We start from the raw sequence: 20,944 nt of genomic DNA, 5'->3' as shown, positions 1-20,944 counted from the left end.
AAAGTAAACTATATTATTTGAGAATCCACACTGCAGAACAAAACTAAAAAGAAAAGCAAGAAAGTCAAGAATAGGAAGGAGCCCATGAGGGTTTTCTGGGTTTCTGGCTATGTTCTTTGTTGGAATCTGTATGGGAACTACTTGATTATTCTTTTTACAACAATGAACTAAGCCATTTATTTACATCTTATGCACATTTTTGTAATTTTCTTATAGTTTGTAACAATTCATTGAAAAAAAAAAAAAGACCAACATCTTCCAAACTCCCAAAAAAGCCCTCAGAAAGAACTGGCAGAGAAGGTATTGAATTATTTTTGCAATTAACAAAACTCCCTAAATTCTAATTTCCCATCAGTATCATTATGGTTAAAGGGCAGGTATGTTTGCCGTGTGAATGTATGTGCGTAAGTGCTTGCACACATGGTCGTACACACCTTGAATTTAAAGATACAGTGACTCTTTTACAGAGTTTCCATCTTCCTATTCAGCCTACAATTTATTTCTTCATTATATGCCATTTACAATTTTCCTACAACTTAGGGTCTAAATACAATTACAAAAAGCCTATATAAAATAAATCTACATTTACCACCACTGAATTACAAAATCAGAATAAATCTCATCACATGGACTCATATTGACACTTTGAATTGTCATAGAAGAAAAACCTAGGAAAAAATTAACTCCCTGAAAGTTTTTGTCCTTGAAACAACAAAGCTGGAAAGCCTAATTAGGAATGTCAGGTATGTTTTTAGATATATTTGTTGGAAAACAACATACATGACAACTAGAATTGTACAAAGGAAAGCAAATAGAACAATTTATTCCAAGAAGTCATCATACCAGAGAGTAGAAATAGAAAAAAAATCTTGTTGCAATGAGTTCATAGTAAAATGAAGGGGAAAGGGGGAAAAAAAAGGCAGATGCTTGGAATCCATTAAAAATGCAAAAACCAACTTTTATCGACCTGAGGCAGATATAGCATGCTAATTATGGCAAGAATTTTTCCATTAGCTTCATTCCAGGTTTCCTTTTTTGCCCTTACCCTATGTTTCTCGTTTTTCTTGGATTTTAGCTTATGTAATTCTCCCAGATTATGAGACCCTAATCAGTTTTTTGTTTGTTTGTTTGTTTTCAGGTAGGACAGAAAAAGAAAAAAAAAAATCAATCTGTTAATAGAATCCTCCTTCTCAGGCATTTTCAACTGCTAGGACACAAAGGTAGAATTTCTTTTTTTTTTCCTTTTTCATCATTTCTTAACAAATCTGCAGTCTTCTGTGATGATTGGCAGAGAGGCAAAAGTTGGGGTCCCCTACTGAAATGGGAGGGCTGCCATGAAGAATGAATTGTTTACCTGGAAGGATATCAGAGAGATTCCCACACTCTTAGGGTTCTCCAGAAATAGACAGGCAGAAGATATCAAATCCCATAATGGGCAACACCCCAACTCATCTAAGTCAAACTGATGAAATTAATGTAGCTTACTCAATAGGACCAGGTGGCAGTCACCCAAAGGTTTGAAGGAACTCAAGGATGAAATTGGGAAGCTGTTGGCCAAGATACTGGATCCAACATTACAAACAGCCACAACCAGCAAACCGGCAGATTGTGAATGTCATTCTGTCCATTAGAAAGGGTCAAGAGAGGACCCAGGGAACCTTAGAAAAGTAAGTATGTCTTCCGTTTGTCCAGTTGCCAATAGAGAACAGCATCATTAGACACTAAAACGAAAATAAGTCCTAAGGGAAAGACAATATGGTTTCTGAAAAAGGAAAGCATGAGTCACTGATTTATTATTGGTCTCTGAGGCATGTAGATAAAAGGCCAAATGTTGGCACAGTTTAGAGTAAAGACATTTTTTAAAAGCCAACATGAAATGGGATGTGAGGAGGTAATGGATATGGCAAACCATATGGTTAAGACAAACAATTTCTACACCCTGTCCAATGTACCAGCAGGAAGGACACTTTTTAAGACTTGAAAGAGATCAGGATGTGATGATAAAGGGCATGCTACTTCATCCTACAGGTAACACATTTAAAACACTATTTGATGGTATTGGAAAAAGACACAAATTTCACTTCAGGAAACATTTCACTGAGCATTGAGTGTCAGACTTTGTACTAAGTAGGGCGACTACAGCAATGAATAAGACCCCTTCTGCCCTCCTGGAGTTGAGTCTGCTACATACACGATTCCAAGAACCATGGGATACGTTCTACATTGAGACTTACACCCATTTATGACATGTTGGTAACTACTGATTGAAATCAGGTAGTACAACCACAATTATGCAGTAACTCATTGCTTGGAGCCACAGTGCACAGAGGAGTTAATATATTAGGCTATGTGAAACATAGATCTAGGGGCACCTAAGTGGCTCAGTGGGTTAAAGCCTCTGCCTTCAGCTCAGGTCATGATCCTAGGGTCCTGGGATCAAGCCCCACATTGGGCTCTTTGCTTGCCATGGAGCCTGCTTCCTCATCTCTCTCTCTACCTGCCTCTCTGTCTACTTGTGATCTTTGTTTGTCAAGTAAATAAATAAAATCTTTAAAAAAAGAAAGACACATAGATCTAAAACAAAGTGCAAATCCTTTGTTAAAATTAATGACAATTTCAGTACCAACACAAAAACTCTAAAACCCAATATTACTGGTCTCTTTGGTGGAAAAAGACATACCGGATTTTGAAAATGTGCAATTCTAACATTAATTATTATATCCCTTTACTTCACAAAGAAGGAAAGCAGACATGGAAACAGTGTTTGTCATGACTGATAACACCACGTGAGGGTTTTTTTGTTTTTGATGTGATACACATCGATACACGCATACGCACACATTTTCAAAAGCCTCCTGAAAAGAAAATCAACTTTGGTTTATTATAATTAAAAAAAAAAAAAGACTTTAAAAAGGAAAGGGCTAATGACCAACCATGTATTTGATGAATTCTGCCAGTTTTATGCAATCTCAACCCTGCTGAAAAATCTAAAACTTTTCTCTGTTCAGCAAGAACATCCAAGACACAGAGAATAATTTTGGCAGCTTCAAGCACGGGAGATTGATGTCTCTCCTACAAGTGAAATGCTCCTTTTTTTCTAATCAGTTTTAAACACCTACCTTCCCCTTTTTCTGCCGCATTACCTAGGAGGCTGTCATTCCACAGAAGCTTATAATAATATGAGTGTACAGGGGAAGTGTGAGTGTTCTCTGGCATGAAAAGAAAAGAACTTCTTTGACGATCGGATTGTTCATATTTTCAAACCGCCCAATAGCACTTCCATAGGAACTCCATGAAGAAAAACAAGAGCTAAAAAAGAAATCTTCACAAAATCAGGCACAGTGTGTTCCAGTTTCTCTGATAAATCTACTTTCTCTCCTTTCTTTTCTTGCACAATTTTTTAAATGACATAGAGTAATTGTCATTTGCAATATCAGTTACCACTCAGAATAAAAATTTATATATATATGGGGCTGAAAACTCTGCCTTCTTCTAGGGAACCGTACTGGGAAATGATATTACACTTCCTTTTCTCATTTTCTCTCTGCATCACAGGACCTGACCTATAGTATACTTGCGGTGATTGTGTTGAATGAATTTTCTATCCTCTTTTTCCCACTACTCTTTCTCCTAATGAATAACTGGGACTACATTCTGTGTCCTCTAGAATGGAGAAAAGAATTGCAGGCTTATGGGCCTCACATTTCAAACCTAGCCCAGAGTCGCATGTCAATACCTCTGTCTGAAGAAGATCCCTCAGAAGGAGCTATGTCAATAGATAAAAGTAGAAGGAAAATGTTTACGTGTGCCTCTAAGTGTGGGTGTACAGATGTCTTGCCTACTAAACTGACAAAGCTAAAAACCCCTGTGATGTCAGAGATGAACACACATACTCAGTTAGTGAGAAGGTCAACAGTATTTTAAGATTTACTAATTTACTTAAGAGAGACAGAGGGAGAAGATGAGCAGGGGGGAGAGGCAGAGAGAGAGGGAAAGAGAGAATCGAAGTAGACTCCCCACTGAGCACGGATCCTGATGTGGGGCTCCATCTCACGACCCTGAGATCATGATCTGAGCTGAAATCAAGAGTCGGCCCTTAACACACTGAGCCACCCAGGCGTGATGTAAGAGGTATTTTACAAGGAAAATTGGGAAATAAGTATAAAAAGGCATCATGAAAGCTGATCATGGCTCTTCTATGTCTAGGAATTTACTATAAGGAAAGAATATAGGATGTACATGAAGATTTAGTCTCAAAGATGGCAGCCAAATCTCTAATGGCCAAACATTAAAATGACATAATTGAGCGCTTACCTTGGCAGCACATATCATGAAACAATCTAATGGGTCAACAATAACAAGATCCTCAAGTTAATTATAATATGTCAAAATGATAGACCACTACAAAGCTATTAAAACTGTATAGAATGGGATGCCTGAGTGGCTCAGTCCTCTAAGTGTCTCCCTTCGGCTCCGGTCATGATCCCAGGGTCCTGAGATCGAGTCCCTCATCAGGCTCCCTGCTCCTGCTTCTCCCTCTGCCTGATGCTTCCCAGGCTTGTGGTCTCTTTTTCTCTCTGACAAATAAATACATAAAATCTGTTTTTTAAAAAATGTATAGGTTAAACAAAAACCATTTGGTTAAACAAAAAGAGCATGCTAAAAGCAAACTATGTTGTAATTTTTTTAGGTAGGTGCATATATATACATTTCAATGTATATACGCAGGAGAAAATATATAAAAGGGCATCTTCAGGTATCTGTATCCTGTCACTCTTTCTTAATTTTTCTCCATATCTAAATTTTCTAATTCTTCTATGATGCATCTAAATTACTACTGAAATTAACATATAAAAATGGACATAAAAAAATTCTGTAGGATCAACACAGTCTATTAAAAAAAAATTGTTCAGTGATATCGTTCAGTGAAACAGGAAGTGCCTGTGAGTTAATATCGGGTGATAATGGTCGGTAGAAATGGAGAGGAAAATCTATACTCAGAAAGTCATCTGATTAGCAAGTTTCTCATTTTCATGTATCTGTTGTTGTTGTTTTTTTTAATAAGAATTCTTTCCAATGAACACTAAAAATCAAGAAACCAATACCGAGATTTCCCCCATCCACGTAACTGATTCTTAGAATACATTGCCTTTTCTTTCAGATCAAAGCATCAAAATTGTCTTTGATCCAAAACAGCCATGTAGTGCCAGCATTTACATCTGAAGTCAACCTATATATAATCACAGTGGGTTGTTGTTGTTTTTTTTATAAACGTCTGATTTTCTTTTTATCCCTATGATGCATAGACGGTTAGTGAGAATACAACTCTGAGAGCAGCAGCTCTGTTTGTTTTGGTAGTAGTCTTCTTTACTAATACAGGGCATTAAAAATGCAAACACCACAGCTAGTCAATCAGGAAAACAGCATTGTGAATGTCAGGGCTTTGAGGGTACAAATTAGGGAATTAGTTTTTCCCTTAACAGAAGTATATTCACTAAGTAATTTGCTTTCTTTTAGCTAGAGTTATCCCCTTCCATTAACTGGAGGAGTAGGTCCAAATTAAAACCACTATTCGTCAATTACCACTGGAGGCACGCTAAGGCCCTTTGTTAGGATGGAGGCAACATAAATTCATCAATTGTAATTTTCATCATTGTTATCTCAGAGTTGTCAAAAGAAATAATTTGGGGTAGGGGAAAAACTGGGAACTCCCAGTTTCTGCTGACATGATGGCAAATATTTCTGAGGCTTTTCCATTCATTTAAATGTTACATTTTTCAGTGAATTTTAATTTTGTGCTCATTCAGTGAATCCTTGCTAGGTACTGCAGATACAGCGGCAAATACAATGGCATAGTCCCTGTCCTCATACAGCTTATGTTTTAGAGGGAAGGGAAGTTAATACATGAGAAATCATAATGACGAATCCTGATTGGCACTTAGGGAAAGGGCATGAGGTTTGAGAAAGAATAATGGGGAGATGCCAGTCCAGCTGGAGAGTCTGGGATCTCTTCCTTAAGGAGTGACATTTCAGCTTCAACACAAAGGGTGACAGTCTTGCACACTCCTCATAATACTCCTCCCTCAAAGAATATTTCATTAGTGACACTCTTTCCTGATCTTCTTCCTTTCTCCCCGGCTGTTCCGACGACCTCAGCTTTTACAGACTCTGAAGTTCCTCAGGGCTAGGTTCTATACCCTCTTCTCTTCTCACTCCCAAGGTCCTCCCAAGGCAATCCATTCGACCTCTAGGACCCTGGAGAACATCTATGTGTCAGCACTCCCAATATGCTTTTCCAGCCCAGATCACTTTTCCTAGCTCTGGATCTATGTGCCAACTGCCTACTTGAACCCTTCACTTGAAAACTTCATAGGAATCCCAAATTTGATGATAGCCAATGCTAAAACCAAGACATTTCACTCTCAAGTTTTCTCCTCCTCCAGCAATCTCCATCTGCCTACACATGAACGTTCGCTTAGTTGCCATATCACTAAGCAGGGAGTCAACTATGACACTTGCTTCTTCCTCATCTCCCACATAAAACTGGTAATGCAGCCCTGTCTAGTGGCTTGGTAAAGCAGAGCTTGAATTTCATCACAGTTTTCCAACTCCCCTGCCATCAACTCTTGCTTGGATGCGGCCAGCTTCTTCTGACTCTTGCATCCATTCCTGCCCACCTCCATTTCTTTGTCTTAAATAAAAATCTTTTCAGATAACTCCCTGGGTTTTAAAATTCTTTCTTTGTCCTGAAGATCAAGGCTAAAATCACTAAAATGGTGAAGACGCCACTTCACCATCCACTGTTCCATCCACTGCCTCATCTCATGTCAGTCTTAGCATTATTCTCTGGGCTTCAGCTACAACAGACTTTTTTTTGGTTTCTAAAATGAAGGGGATCTTCCTGGGGATGCCTGGGTGTCTGAGTCAATTAAGCATCTGCCTTCAACTCAGGTCATGAGTTCAGGGTCCTGGGATTGAACCCTGCATGGGGCTCCCTGCTCAGCGGGAGGCCTGCTTGTCCCTCTGCCCCTCCCCCTCTTCATGTGTTCTCTCTCTCTCGCTCTCTCAAGTAAATAAATCTTTAAAAACAATTAAAAATAAAATAAAACAAAATGAAAAGGACCTTCCTTCCTTAAAAACTTGATCCACATTGTTTCTTCTACCTGAAACATCTCAGGTCTCCCTGCTCTGTTTTCTCTGAGTCCCACACTCTTTTCTCTATCAGCTAGGAGTGCATTTGGCCGCAAGAGACAGATTACCCAATCGAAGTGGTTTCAGCAATAATGACATTTAATGACCTCATACCACAGAATGTTTACAACTCATCACTTCCGGGATTCATGCAACATTTCAAAATCTTTATTCAAGGCCATGACTTGTCCCCTTTCTGTTCTGCCATTCTGTGCACATTCACCTTTTAATTTAAGGGCATCATATTGTGGTTGCTCGGTGGCTATCAGAGCCCTGGGCCTCATGCTCTGAATCAACCACATTCAAGGCAGAAGTAAGGGAAAGGATGCTCTCCTCTTGTGTGTATCACCTCTAGCTGCAAGTAACACCTTTCTCAAGAGCCTCTTCACATTTCCTCTATAACGTACCGACCGTTAACTGTCATTTGGTGGCTCCCAGTACAAGGGAGGGAGAAGGGAAGGAGATTGGAATGGCTATGGAATACATAATGAACAGCGTCTGACACATTCTGCAAACCACTTATCAAAATAATAATTAAGTAGGAACATTTTGTTCTTTGTGTCCTCTGTAAGATTATGAGCTCTTTGACTACAGGGAATGTGTCTGTTTCATAAGCCCAGAATTAGCACAGCACCTGGCCTACACAGGAAGTCAGTTAGTGTTGCTTGAATGATGAATGAATGAGTGTGAAAGAGAACAGAGGCAGAAAATAGGTATAAAAGAGACAGAAAATTGCCAGTGTAAAACTTCTTAAGCTGATTGTAATATCTCACCTCTCATGGTTTAGCTCCCCATTCCAATTAATTTAAAAACAATCTTTTATTTAAAGAAAAATGGTAACTTTTAAAAGTGTTCAGTCCTTTGCATGATGCATGCAATTTTCCTAACTTCTTAACTCTGCCATGTGAGTCGACATGGGTATTGTTTTTATTGAGATCCAGGAATGAATACTTTTAAAAAATAAAATTATCACCCCTATAATAACTCTATAATAGAGTTAGATGATCCAGAAAATTTTGAATTGTCGCAAGTACATAAGTGCAAATCAATTCTTGGAGAAATCACTCAAATATCATTTGACAAGAAAAACATATAAAAGCTAGAATGTTATTTAAAAGAATAGTCATAAAACTTGGGGTCTGAATTTTCCAACACACCAACAGTTAAGGAAGTCATTCAGATCAGCCAACTGGGGAGAAGGCAGATGTCGAATGCCTGGCACATAAGGGATACTTGACATATTTTTGTTCTTATATCTAAAGCAAGGGAAAACCTGGGTTTATTCCTAACTCTGTCATGTCCTAAATACGTTAAGTACAGATAACGCTGAGGATGTTCCTTGGTTCATACATGATATAGTAATCCTAAACTACCTTTCCATTATAAAATGAAGTCATAACTTAAGGAGTTAAGTGCAAAAAAGTGAAATGATGTTGAATATAGCCAACAGTAGCCAACCTCATAAAATATTAGAGAATCAATTTCTATTTCCCAAAGTGTCTCTATCTCTAAATGCAGAATCTGTTCATAGTTTCTGATGGATCCTGAAGGGGAAGAAGAAATGTTTCTTTGTCCTAGGTTCTTCTACCTGGACTAAGAATTAATTTACATAAAGACAGATTGACAGGGGGAAAAAAAGAAGTTAAAGTTTTATGATGTGCACATGGAGGCCAAATAATGAGATTGAGACCCAAACAAATGACCGAGGCAGTTTTTATACATTTCAGACGGCAAGACAATAAGTTTGTGAGGAGTGGACAGGGTAAAGAAAACAGATGTTTGAGAGCTTTAATTAGTAAAAAATTCTAAGCAGAATTTGGGCTGAGGTAGTGATTAGTAAAAAAGTAACAGCTTTGTTTTTACAGCTCTCTTGGCTTTCAAGTTCCTGTCCCTGGTGGTAGGATGTGTTCCTACTTCTTACTACAGGGAGGGTATCTTTCATATGGGACATTTGTTTCTGGCTTTCAGGAGGACAGAGGGGGCCTGAATGTCCTCGCACTAGCTAATTCCCATTCAAAGTAATCAATATGCCTTTGGAGTACATTTTGGGTGGCCTGCCCTTGGCCCCTACAGTATTCCCTTTGGACATCTCAAAACACAAAGGGCTCCGACCTACAAATATCACAATTCATTTTTAAAGAGAGTTGTAACTATCTGCACATGCAAGACTAGGTTTTAATTTTAAATATGGCTTTCATTTGAAATAAAATTCCTTAAAAAGAGAAAATGACTTTAGCATTGGCAAAGGGAGTCCCCTAAGAAGAAAATGTAAACAGATGGCTGAGAAAAATCACCCACATGCTGCACACATATCTTGAGAAGGCATTTCTAAGAATGAAATGGCACTTCCCAGCCTGGGCCACTTCCCACAAGAATCTTTATTTTACCCAGAAAAAAAACATGGGTTTGATACCTGTGGCCAGAAGGAAACTCAGCAACCCCTTCCCACTTCCCCACCGTGATCCTGACTGGTTTCCAAACTCCCCGCAACGTTCCCAAAGAAGCTAATAAATCCGTGTTCGGCGGTCAGCCCCGAGCTAACATATTCCTCTATAAATGTGCTGTTAAGCCCTAGCTAAGCATATTAGGCATTCAATTTAATGTATGACACACATCTGTTCCACTTTCTCAGCAAGCAGAAGTTTCAAGATAACTTAAATCCCAGACTTAATCAAGGAGAACAAAATCTTGGCAATGTTTAAAACTGAGGTTTAAAATATAATCCAAATGAGGGCAAGAGAGACCATTTTGCTGTAACTAATGAGGTTATATAATACCGAGATCTAATCCACAAAATCACCTGAGCAGAAACACTAGACTTTTTTTTTCATCTGAGTCTATTTATTTTTCCTTTCCATGCCACCAACATTTACCAAAGACCTTCATCTATATCGGTCCGAAAGCATCAAAATGTAAGCAAAAGCAAGTCCTCTGCAAACACGGTAGTTTAACCCCCTCAGAAGCCCAAAGGCCAGAAGAGGAAAACTCACAGATTTGTCTTTTACGAGGAGAGCGCAGCACTGAATTCCGGCCATCAGCATCTTGTGGGGGTTCCAGGCCACGGAGTCAGCTCTGTTACGCAAAAGAAAAAGGACAAGGGAAGGAGGGAACTTAATAAGCTTCTACTGGAGGAAAAAATACTTTCCTTAGCAGCACACGTATTCAAGCGCTCAACTGGATTGCTGATTTGAGTTCTCTGGGGAGCTTGGAGTTTTCAAGTAGAACAGTCACTTCATCTCTGGGTTGTCACAGTGTCACTTAAGTATGCAAGACCCAGAGAGTTTCCCTTATCTAAATAAGAGGTGCTGGGCCCCAAAACATTTACCTGTGGATGCCCTGCAGAAGCTTCCGATACTTTCTGGACATCAAAGCTGAGCCACCCCAAGAAGCCTGGTGAGAAATTTACATAAATGCAACAATGTTATTTCAATGTTATGTGTTCCCCAGTTCATTGTCATAGAAAACTCTGAGGGACAACCTTAATACTTTGTTATAAACCCACGTTAAGCCATGAACACTCCAAACACTTGTGCTCACTGCCTCTCACTCAGGCCAACAGAGCCTCATCACGGTAGATGGCCTCCCACAGACGCTTAGAATTTAAATTCACACAGCATAAAGAAATTGGTGTATTAGGCTGTTGGCTGGTGTGTGGACAAAAAAGTGACTTGAAAGACACAGTCCATTCCTTCTCCAATCTAGAATCTGAAATAGACAATCTCCTTTGTTGTTACTTTTCAGTGTCATTATTGAAACATAGCTGACATACCATCTTCTATTACTTTCAAATGTACAACATAGTAATTTGACACTTCCATACATTACCACAGGCTCACCAAGATAAGTGTAGTCACCATCTGTCACCATACATCGTCAGTACAATATTATTGACTATAGTCAATATGCTGTACTCTGCATCTCTGTGATTTATTTTATAACAGGAATTCTGTGCCTCTTAATCCCTTTCGCCTATTTCACCTCCCCGCACCCACCTGTGTGGCAACCACCAGTTTGTTCTCTGTATTTGAGAATAAAATAGACAATATCCTTTGCAATGCTGACTGTCATTCTCACAGACACAACGTGCAAATGCTGATAACGAGGCATGGGCTGGGGGGTGGCCTTCTGAATAATGAATGAGCACATGCTTGACAGGCTGGGTAGAAGGGTACAGAGGAACTCATGGCCCACGAGGAAGGGCCTAGATGGATCCTATTAATTGGATCTTTTCAGCCAAAGAGCTTTCAGAAATATTCGCAAATCAAAAAGCTAAGAATGAGAGAAAAGAAGCCTGGGACTTGGGGAAGATGTCCACTGGAGACTTATACATTACGAACAAAGGACAAAATGGCTGAGAATAGGATATGCAAGGAAACCCCATGGTCGGGAAGTCTAGAGGGAAGGGAGGGGGCATCAATGTGAGTAATCAGGAAGTCAGACTGGTCCTTGCAATTGAGCAGACTTCTAAGTTTCATTCTGTAGGGCCAGAAAGGGTGATGGCTGTGAGGGGATATGAGGGGACCAGCTTGGGCTGTGTTGAACACCTCCACGGTTATTGAACCCATACAATGTTACATTGGGAATGGAGCCATTATTACCTCAAATTTTTGGTAGAAAAACTAACGTTCAAAGGTGGAAGGTGACTTGTCCGAGGTCTCACAGGCATTAAGTATTAGATCTGGGAGCCAAAGCCCATTCCTACTTCAGGATAACATCATAGCTTAGGGCCACATGGTAGAAGGCAGCATGGGAGCTGAGGGTGACAGAAAGAGAGGAGCTCAGGAGTCTCACACACCACACTCTCACACCTTCCTTCTCCTGCACCACCTTCTGCCTCCTCTTCCTCCCAAAAAAGCAAACAAATGCTCCCAATGCTGGTGCATGCAAGTTTTTCAAATCATGTCAACTCTTTCAAGGCATTAGCTCCCTAGTTTAGAGGAGCATGGCAGGGTCAGCTCCATCACAGACTTAGCCCTCAAAAGAGTCCTCAAAAGAGCAAACCAATTACCTAAATGTTGAAGAATCAAGGTTTTTCACCTTAGGGAGGGCCGTCATTTATAGAGCTATGACTACCTGTTGGGCACTGCACTTACCAGGTTACTTAACATATTTCTCTTTAATTCGTTAGTTAAGAAATAAATCAGGGGCGCCTGGGTGGCTCAGTGGGTTAAAGCCGCTGCCTTCGGCTCAGGTCATGATCCCAGAGTCCTGGGATCCAGCCCCGCATTGCTCTCTGCTCAGCAGGGTGCCTGCTTCCCTTCCTCTCTCTCTCTCTGCCTGCCTCTCTGCCTACTTGTGATCTCTGTCTGTCAAATAAATAAATAGAATCTTTAAAAAAAAAAAAAAGAAGAAATAAATCATAAGCCCAGTCCACACAAGGAAGTGGAAGCAAGGGTGGAATGGAGATCTAGCAGCTTCTAAAGCCCCAGACTTTAAATACAGCGTTTGCTACCTCCCCTGGGACTTGGAAGAAGAGTGCCTGAGGCATGTCAGGATGCTCCCCTGGGAGCGCCAAGCTTTGCAGCAGCCACAGCCTCTGCCTCAGAGAAGAGCCGGACCAGCCAGACCTTTCTAGTCTGAGGCAGAGGCTGAAGTCACATCTGCCCTCCCGGAGAAAAAAGAAAACTAAAGTTCTCCTTATGCAGTTGTGTAAATATGCATTGTAATTAACCAAATATAAGACACCATCCAATGGAAGAGTCACCATTTTTGTGTACCCCAAAGAAAGAAAAAAAAAGACATCAACAACAACAACAAAAAAGACATCAACATACCACCTTCAACTATGTTAAAATGTAAACAAAATCAGTGTATCTTAGAATTAATAAAATGTTTACTATGCAGGGCAACTCAGTTTTATGAAATGTCCATGAGGATCAGTAACCGTAATTACATTTTAAAAAAACAAAGTAGATGCCAGTTTTTTAAAGGATTTTTAAAGTATCTTATAGAAAATTTCAAGCAGGCCAAGGTGACTACTGCAATTTTGTTGATTTTTATCTTTAAAGTTAATAAACTATATGTGGTGTATGAAGTTTCTTCAAGATAAGCTACATGCCCCTTTATCAAATGTTATCAGCAGATTCAATATTATTATTATAACAATATAATGTAATATTACCTTATATCCAGCCTGTAATATTAAAGCATGCGTGAATATTACCTCAATGTGAGAGCTAATTTCTTTACCAGGTCAGCTAAACTGTTGTCCAATTTTGTCTAATACTACTAGATGCCTACTGTGTGCAAATCTTAATAATTTGTGTGGCTTAAACATTTCCTTATAAAAGTGTTTCCTTCAAAAATTCCACCTTCAGTTTTTTTTTTAAGAAAATCTAAGGAGGTTTTCATTCATACTTCTAAGTCACAATTCTCTCTGAGCCTCTCTTAAGTTTCTTAATCTCACTCCCAATTTAGAAACTGCTGTACTTGGTCTGCTTTGCATGAACTATATAATCCATATTTGATGTTTCTTTTATGAGAATGGAATTTTTCAGTACAACTGCTGATAGATTTGATTTTTCCTCCTTATTTCCACAGTCACAAAGTACTCACTTCATATTATCTTTTAGGACATAATGTATTATTATGCTCCAAAGTCTATAAAAATCAATAAGATAAAAGTTGAAATGTGAACAGATACAAATGCTACAATCCCATTTAAAGTCACAAATAATCTACCTGAAGGATTGCCACTGGCATACTAATAGAGCCTGTAACTCGAGGGAGCTTTATATCATGGCGGCTTTTACCGAGTATTAGCATATGCTTAATGAGAGCCTTGAGCTGCTGAAAAATTCTCTCTGTAACACACTTTACTTTGAAAGCATAAGATCATACAAACTATAAAAGTATGTGCAGGTATATCCCCCAAGTGCCATTACCTTCCGTTCAAAAAGTCAAAAATATTGTTCTTTCTTTTTCTTCTAAGGAGGCTATGAATCACTCACTTACCAGAAGAAAGTTCCCTATACTGTCAACTGTCCCTTCTATTGGGTTAAATCAAACTAATTAATTCCTGGTTTTACCAAAAGAAAAGAAAGAAAGAAAAAAAAAAACCCAAAAGCTCAACAAGTATTCATAACTGTCTGAAAGCAAATTTTTAACTCTAGATGAGTAGAATTTGAATAGTTACCTTTAATTAAGGAAAAAATTATTATGAACCACCCCAGGACTTACAAAATTAATTAGGGAAAAAAAGCCAATTCTTAAAGTCAGAAAATTATGAAGAATGTAAGTTATCCCAATGTCTCTCAAATAATTAACTATCATGGATCCAGATAAAACCTGCTTTAATTATAACAGGCAATTATGTAATGCAGCTGTTTGCATTTTCCAGCTGATTGGAATCATGTAATGTCAGAGCTAGAAGACTTTACAGACCACATCAGCCACTCCTTTCTTTATAAGTGAAACTAAAGCCTGAACAGCTAAAGTTGCAATGAAGAAGAGGCCAATTGGAGCCCAAAGTCAAGGTCTCTTGATTTTGTAGTTCATTGTGTCCCTGCCTCAATGACAGTAGATTCAAGGGACCAAAGAGAATGGTTCACAAGAGAAGAGGAAATAGAATGGAATCTGGAGAACAAAACCAAAATTTACATTAAGTCTTGGGATCCTCTTCTTTAAAACCTTATGGAAAATGGCAGATTTATTTCCCTTGATTAGAAATACACGCTTAAATAAAAGTAGCCAGGGACCTCGTGTCTAGTTTCTGAGAACACAAAGGACTTCCCAGCAAAGCTACAAACAGACTAGAAAGTTAAACCAAAGTGTACATACAAATGCACTTACGTCCACATGAAGCCAGAGGCCGTGTCTCTCACAGATGTCTGCTATTTCATCCAGAGGATCAAAGGCTCCCAAAACAGTTGTACCAGACGTGGCACAGACGAGAAATGGAGCTGCTCCCTGTGAGGAGGACCCACACACAAGAACCATCACCATTAGCACTAAGTTTGTCCTGTAATAGGTGGGTAAACATAACGGTTAAGCAGCCAGAAATTTATCTGGTTCCTTTGGAGGTAATGACTCAGATAGGGTGTTTTTCAGCTTCTCCACAATATGGCCGCTTGTCTATTCCAAGAGGTCAAGGAAACCTAGACAATGTTGTGACAACAAGAGTCCTTTGTCCCAAATCCATATGCACTGTTAACTGATTTTGCTTTCATTTTCTTCCTGAAGTGTTTTCTGTTCTTTATATTTCTCACATACAAAGTGAGTAACCTCCGCTGCAATGACAAAATGGCCTTCTGTGTGATTCCTACCTCCTTTTGGGGGTGATTCACTGAGGCCTGAGTGCCAGCATTGTTACACCTCTGCGAAATAAAAGCAAGGATGATTGGAAAATAAACAGCTCCAGGTGCAAACCGTGGAGGCCTGTTTGCCTGTCTCCTTATCAGGTAAGTGCAGTTACAAAACAAAGAGAGTGATTAAGTACAAATTGACATTAAACTGGGATAGTGTAACCTCATTGGGATACACTCTGCAAAATGGTACCCCAACAGAGAAATCCATTAGAATGTTCTAGAAAAGAGAACCTGCATCACTCCTACCATGATTCTGCCTCTTCACACAGCTGATGGCTGCAGCTTATAAAGTGCACAGGTGCCAGAGGCAATGGAGGTGAAGGGTGGGGGAGAAGGGAGACTGTGGGAACACACAGAGGTGGACGGTAATTCCGGCCAAGCTAGCCAAGCACCTTGGCCCCCGTAAGAAACTTTATAGCAGCCAGGTAGATGGAAGTACATGAGATTGCTTGCCCACAGATTTGCCCCAGTATGTCAGCAAAGATGCATTGCTCACCGTGGAAGTGCCTTGGAGCGACAATTTGCAGATGAAGGTAGAGGTGGGGGAAGGGATGAGAATCCTAAGACTCTAGAGCCCTTGAGGACTAAGTGACAAGAACGTTCCCTGCCTATAAAAGTCATTTTACCTTCCATTTAAGATGGAGTCATTTTGTTCTCTCAGTTTTATTTTAAAGTGCAGTTGTTCTTGCAATATATTTTTATGTCCCATTTAATGCCAGAAGTTATTCCTTTTGAACCAGACTCCTTCCCATTTAGCTGACCTTTGACAGAAAGAAGTTATTTCTCAGTGGAAAGTGGGGCAGAGCAAAGACACTTGGGCCCCATCTTTAAATCAAGATGCACAGGAAACAAAGCGATAGTACCCAGTGAATCCATTTGCCTTCTGGGGAGATGGTTGTGACCTATGGAATCCAGTCCACCGGAACCTGTTAGAGCAGGGCCAGTGGGTGGATAGAGCTCCTGGGGAACCACCCGCTTTGGGAATTCTTCCCTGTATTCAACTGTCCACAGATCACATCTTTATCATGCAAGCGACCAAAATAAAATGAGACTGGATTTACAGCAATCATTAAAAGGAAGAGAAAAAGCAATTTCCTAAAAACATGGAAGGTGTCTTTAATGTTTGGACTGTTCCTCGTAAACGATGTGACACCTTGGTGGTAGTGAGAAAATACTTTTGCAAGCTATTATAGCTTATTAATGAGTTTTCCTCACCTTTTTAACAATCTAGCTATAAATATCAGGCCTCAGAAATCAAACTTCTGCGATCTGGATTTAACCTTCCAATTTTTTTTTTCCCTTTTCGTATCTCCTGCTGTTAATGAGAAAATTCAGTGGAAACAGTATGGATTGTGGGCTGCTGATGAGCTGTATTCCCTAAGAAGGTTTGTCATCTGAAACACTCATACACAAAAGCACTTTCAAACATTCAGTGGTTATACGAGTCTGATCTTTTCATGAGATCTTTAGAATCTCTGAAGCTTCCGTGGTTTTCACCATCTTTGGAATGGCATCAAGTAAAGGTCACTGCTCAACAGATTTTTAATGGATTGCGCTGGGCCAGGGAACTGAATCACAGCAGAAAAAAAAAATTGATGTACTATCCCCACATCTATAACAATATGAGTTCAAAGCTTGAAACAAAAGAGCTAGGTCTGAAACTACTGGAAAAAAAAAAAAAAAGCAAAACAAAAACAAAACTTAATCACCAGGTATTATCTCAGTACGGATGCAAGATCTGTCCTTGGAAAATCCAGGCTCAAGTTTTAACTAACTTGAAAGAACACTGAGGAGACTCCATGTCCCTACTTTTAAATGTGCCTAGAGCAATTTTCACTTTTTCAAAACTTCTCTTTTCAAGTTCTCAACTTCATGATATATCAGTTTCATGGTCTTTCATTGTCAAAACAAACAAACATTTGAACAATGAAAATAACAATGACTACAGCGGAATAAAACCCATCAAATATGCTAGATTATCCCTAATGATTCTAAAAAAGAAAAATGGTTTTGGCTATCTTTAGGAGATGCTAGGCAACTAACGCACTATTCTGAAAACTGGTACACAAGGGGGAAGAATCAAACATTTATCCTCCCTGGTTGTGCAAACAGTTTCCCTAGGGAAACCAAGTAAGAATGAGGGAAACTTTTCCTTTACGGTTGTAAGCCTACCAATAAATTAAGAAGGAATGAGAGAACAAATGAGAACATCACCTAATGAAATAATGAGTCTAGACGATGATCATCAGTGGGAGCAAAATTCATGAGGTAAGAGGTTGATGCAGAGCTCTGTAACAGATGGACCCATAATGCCAGAACCAACGCAAAACGAGATAGGAGATGTGTCCTGAGTGAAGGACAGAAAGCCACCTGTGAGGCCTTCCTGAGTCTCAAGATCCTACTGCCAAATTACAGGAAATCCAGAGAACAGATGAGGTGTACAGTGGAGGGAACACCTAGATTCTCAAATTCTTGACATAATCTACGAAATCCACAATGTGGAAAACTCGACAGCATAAAAGACTTGGTTTCTTTAACAGATCAATTGCAGGGAGAGAAAAAAAGGAGGAGGGAGAAGCTACAGATCAGAAAAGATTGGTGTGATGAATCAATCAAACGCAACATATGGACCTTGAATTTTTAATTGAAACAAGCCAACTATTAAAAAAAAGCAATAGGAAAATTTTAATATAGAATGAAAATTTGATGATACTAAGAATTTATTTCTTGTAATGGTGTGTGGGTTTTTTTTTTAAATATACCTTTTGACAGATATACTGAACTATTTATAGATCAGACAGTATGATGTGTGAGATTGGCTTCAAACTAATCTAGTGGTGGTGGGAGGGGATTGGGTATAGACAGAACAGAGCAGAAGCTCAGTTACTGAAGTTGCATGATGGGTATACAGAGGTTCATTATATTGGTTTTTATATATTTGAAATTTTCCAAGATGAAGAGATCATAATTCAAGAAGGACAGAAAGAGAGAAAAAAAGAGGGGGGAGAGAGGAAGGAATCATATGAACCATACAGAAAGAACAATCAAAACTTCCTCCCCACCCATGGTCACCAATAAGAATTCATGACATAAACAAAGTTCCCTTTGATAGGAATTTCTGTAGAAGATAAAACCAGAAAAAAAAAAGAGATAAAGTTAGAACACGATATCCGTGGTTCACAGCAGAACAAACAGGTTATAACAGAATTTTACCCAAGAATGAATGAAATCTGATAATCTGTCTCACCAGACAGCTTTCAAATCCTCTCATCATTGGAATGTTAAAAAAAAAAAAAAGAAAGAAAAAAAAGATAAGTATAGATCTAAAGACACACAACTGAAGCCAGTACACCTGTAATAAAGGCAGAATTTTTAAGTACAGAATTTCAAACCAGATACAGTGAACTGGCATGCTCTGGTGACAAGGTGATTTTTATGAAAAATTAAAAAACATAAAGACTAAAATAGCAGAAATGTATTAAAACAAAAAATAAAAATAAAAGAGTCTATCCTTCTTAGGGTGTGAAATCCTGTAAGGAGAATATACTTCCGGGGGCCTGGGTTGTTCAGTCAGTTAAGCATATGGCCTTGATTCAGGTCATGAACCCAGGGTCCTGGATCAAGTCATGCATCAGGCTCCCTGCTCAGTGGGGAGTCTGCTTCTCCCTCTGTCCGCCTCTCCACCTGCTTGTATTCTCTCTCTCTCTCTCTCACTTTCTCATATATATATATATATATATATATATATATATAATATAAAAAAATATATATGTATATTTTTAAAGGAGAAATATACTTCTATCCCAGCTCAAAACTGGGATTTTCAGTTTTCAGCAGTTTTAGCAGTTTCACACCCAACTCTGTTGCTACCTACTAGAAACCTGTGCGGGAATAGTCTGATGCTCCAAAACCTGTGGAGGAATAGTCTGATGCTCCAAAAGCAGTGAGAGCTGTGGTGGGATTGGAGGGAAGCAGTAAAGCAGGTGCACCTAATCCAGCAGGCTTTTGGTCCAAGAATCAAGATGGCTGCCACCAAAGCAATGGCGCACCCACAAGCAGATGTCGGGGCCTGCCTTGGCTGGAGTATAGCAGGTGGGTGGGGCAAGACCTTGCCTCCCCCACCAATGGACATGCCAGCTTTACTATATCGTGGTAGCTATGGAAGAGCAGACATTCTGTCAGAGATGACACACTAGACACAGACCCAAGACAGGATGATGGTTTCTGTGATGGACTTTGGGTGGAAGCAACCTGGAGCATAGATTGATCAGAAATCGAGAGCATTTTGAACGCGACCCAGAGACAGTTGGCCTGACCTCCAGAACTCTCAGCCCAGTGTTAGGTAAGGAAGTGGATGCAGGCGCCCTGCTGGAGAGGCTGGGCTCATCTTTTAAAGCTAATTCTAGGCAAGAATTGGGAATATGGTGATGTCAGTGTTTTAATAGGCTCCAGCCACCTGGGAATGAGAACATCTGAGAAACTGCACAGAACATGAAGAGCCAAGCACCTGGAAATAGAACATCTGTAAATGAGTTTCCCTATTTTAATTCTAACAGGCTCTCTTCTCTCTCCCACACACAGAAACGGGTCTGGCTGCTTGCATTCCTTCCCTTATGTCCAGATGCATGCCTACTTTTTACTTCCCCTCTCTTTCTCCCCTCTCACCTCTTTGCTGGCTTGCCAGATTTGCCTCTCCAGTTCCGCAGGTATCATTTTACCTCTAGGAGACACAGATTTGAGGCACTCAGTTATGTTTAGTCGTGAACAGACACTGGTACTGTTTTTTTAAAAAGTATGAATTCCCCCTCCGCCCACCAGGCTTCCGGATCCTGTCCCCATTACCTTCCATCTGTTTCCACAAAGCAAACATTTTCTGTACCAATCCCAAGAAAGGAGGCTGCTTTCTTCATAGAGTAATGACACTAAATTAAAAGGGACAAGGGGGAAAAGGAAAACATGAATACAAAGCTTGAAAAAACTACTGCTTATTATCTAAAGTCATATGGCTAAGCCCAATCTTTGGAACGTTTTTGCATAAAAGAAAAAGAAAGTAATAATTCAAATGAGCTCCTTAACATACCAGTTGAAAACACTGACTTTGGTTGGGCTCAGAGAAACCAGGCTTTAATTTCACGTTTTCCTCCTGTTGCAGCTATGGAATCTTGAGAAATAATGTACACTCTCCAAGCCTCAATTTGCTAATTGGAGGTGGGTGTGTCGGGGCCTAGTCCATCTGCTTTTCATAGAATTAAATGGGTTAATGTACGGAAAGGGCTTAGCACAGAGCCTGGCCTAGGGAACAAACATGGCCCCTGGAGGCTGTTGTTTTTCCCTAACATTGAGAGAAGTTTTCTCCTGATGCTACTAATAAGATTCACCATTAATGGAAACAGAAGCTAGTCCACTGCTGACTCAAAACCCTCCAAGGAGGGAGCGAGACTCCATCT

At 39.6% G+C, this 20,944-nt stretch overlaps 1 protein-coding gene across 1 annotated transcript in view; it reads right to left on the bottom strand.

Annotated features, from left to right (window-relative positions):
• The window catches only part of LOC111159122 (glutamate decarboxylase like 1), a 185,775-nt gene that overhangs the window by 118,082 nt on the left and 46,749 nt on the right, over positions 1-20,944 (bottom strand). Inside the window, 5 exon segments of the mRNA XM_022521539.1 lie at positions 10,182-10,263; positions 10,517-10,581; positions 14,983-15,099; positions 20,163-20,217; positions 20,340-20,419. Coding sequence (XP_022377247.1) covers positions 10,182-10,263; positions 10,517-10,581; positions 14,983-15,099; positions 20,163-20,217; positions 20,340-20,419 — 399 coding nt within the window.

This window comes from Enhydra lutris, unplaced genomic scaffold (genome assembly GCF_002288905.1).
Source record: "Enhydra lutris kenyoni isolate GAN:26980312 unplaced genomic scaffold, ASM228890v2 scaffoldscaffold66, whole genome shotgun sequence".
Classification (NCBI taxonomy): domain Eukaryota; kingdom Metazoa; phylum Chordata; class Mammalia; order Carnivora; family Mustelidae; genus Enhydra; species Enhydra lutris.
Note: the sequence above shows the minus strand (reverse complement) of the source record. Positions and strands in the feature narration are given on the sequence as shown.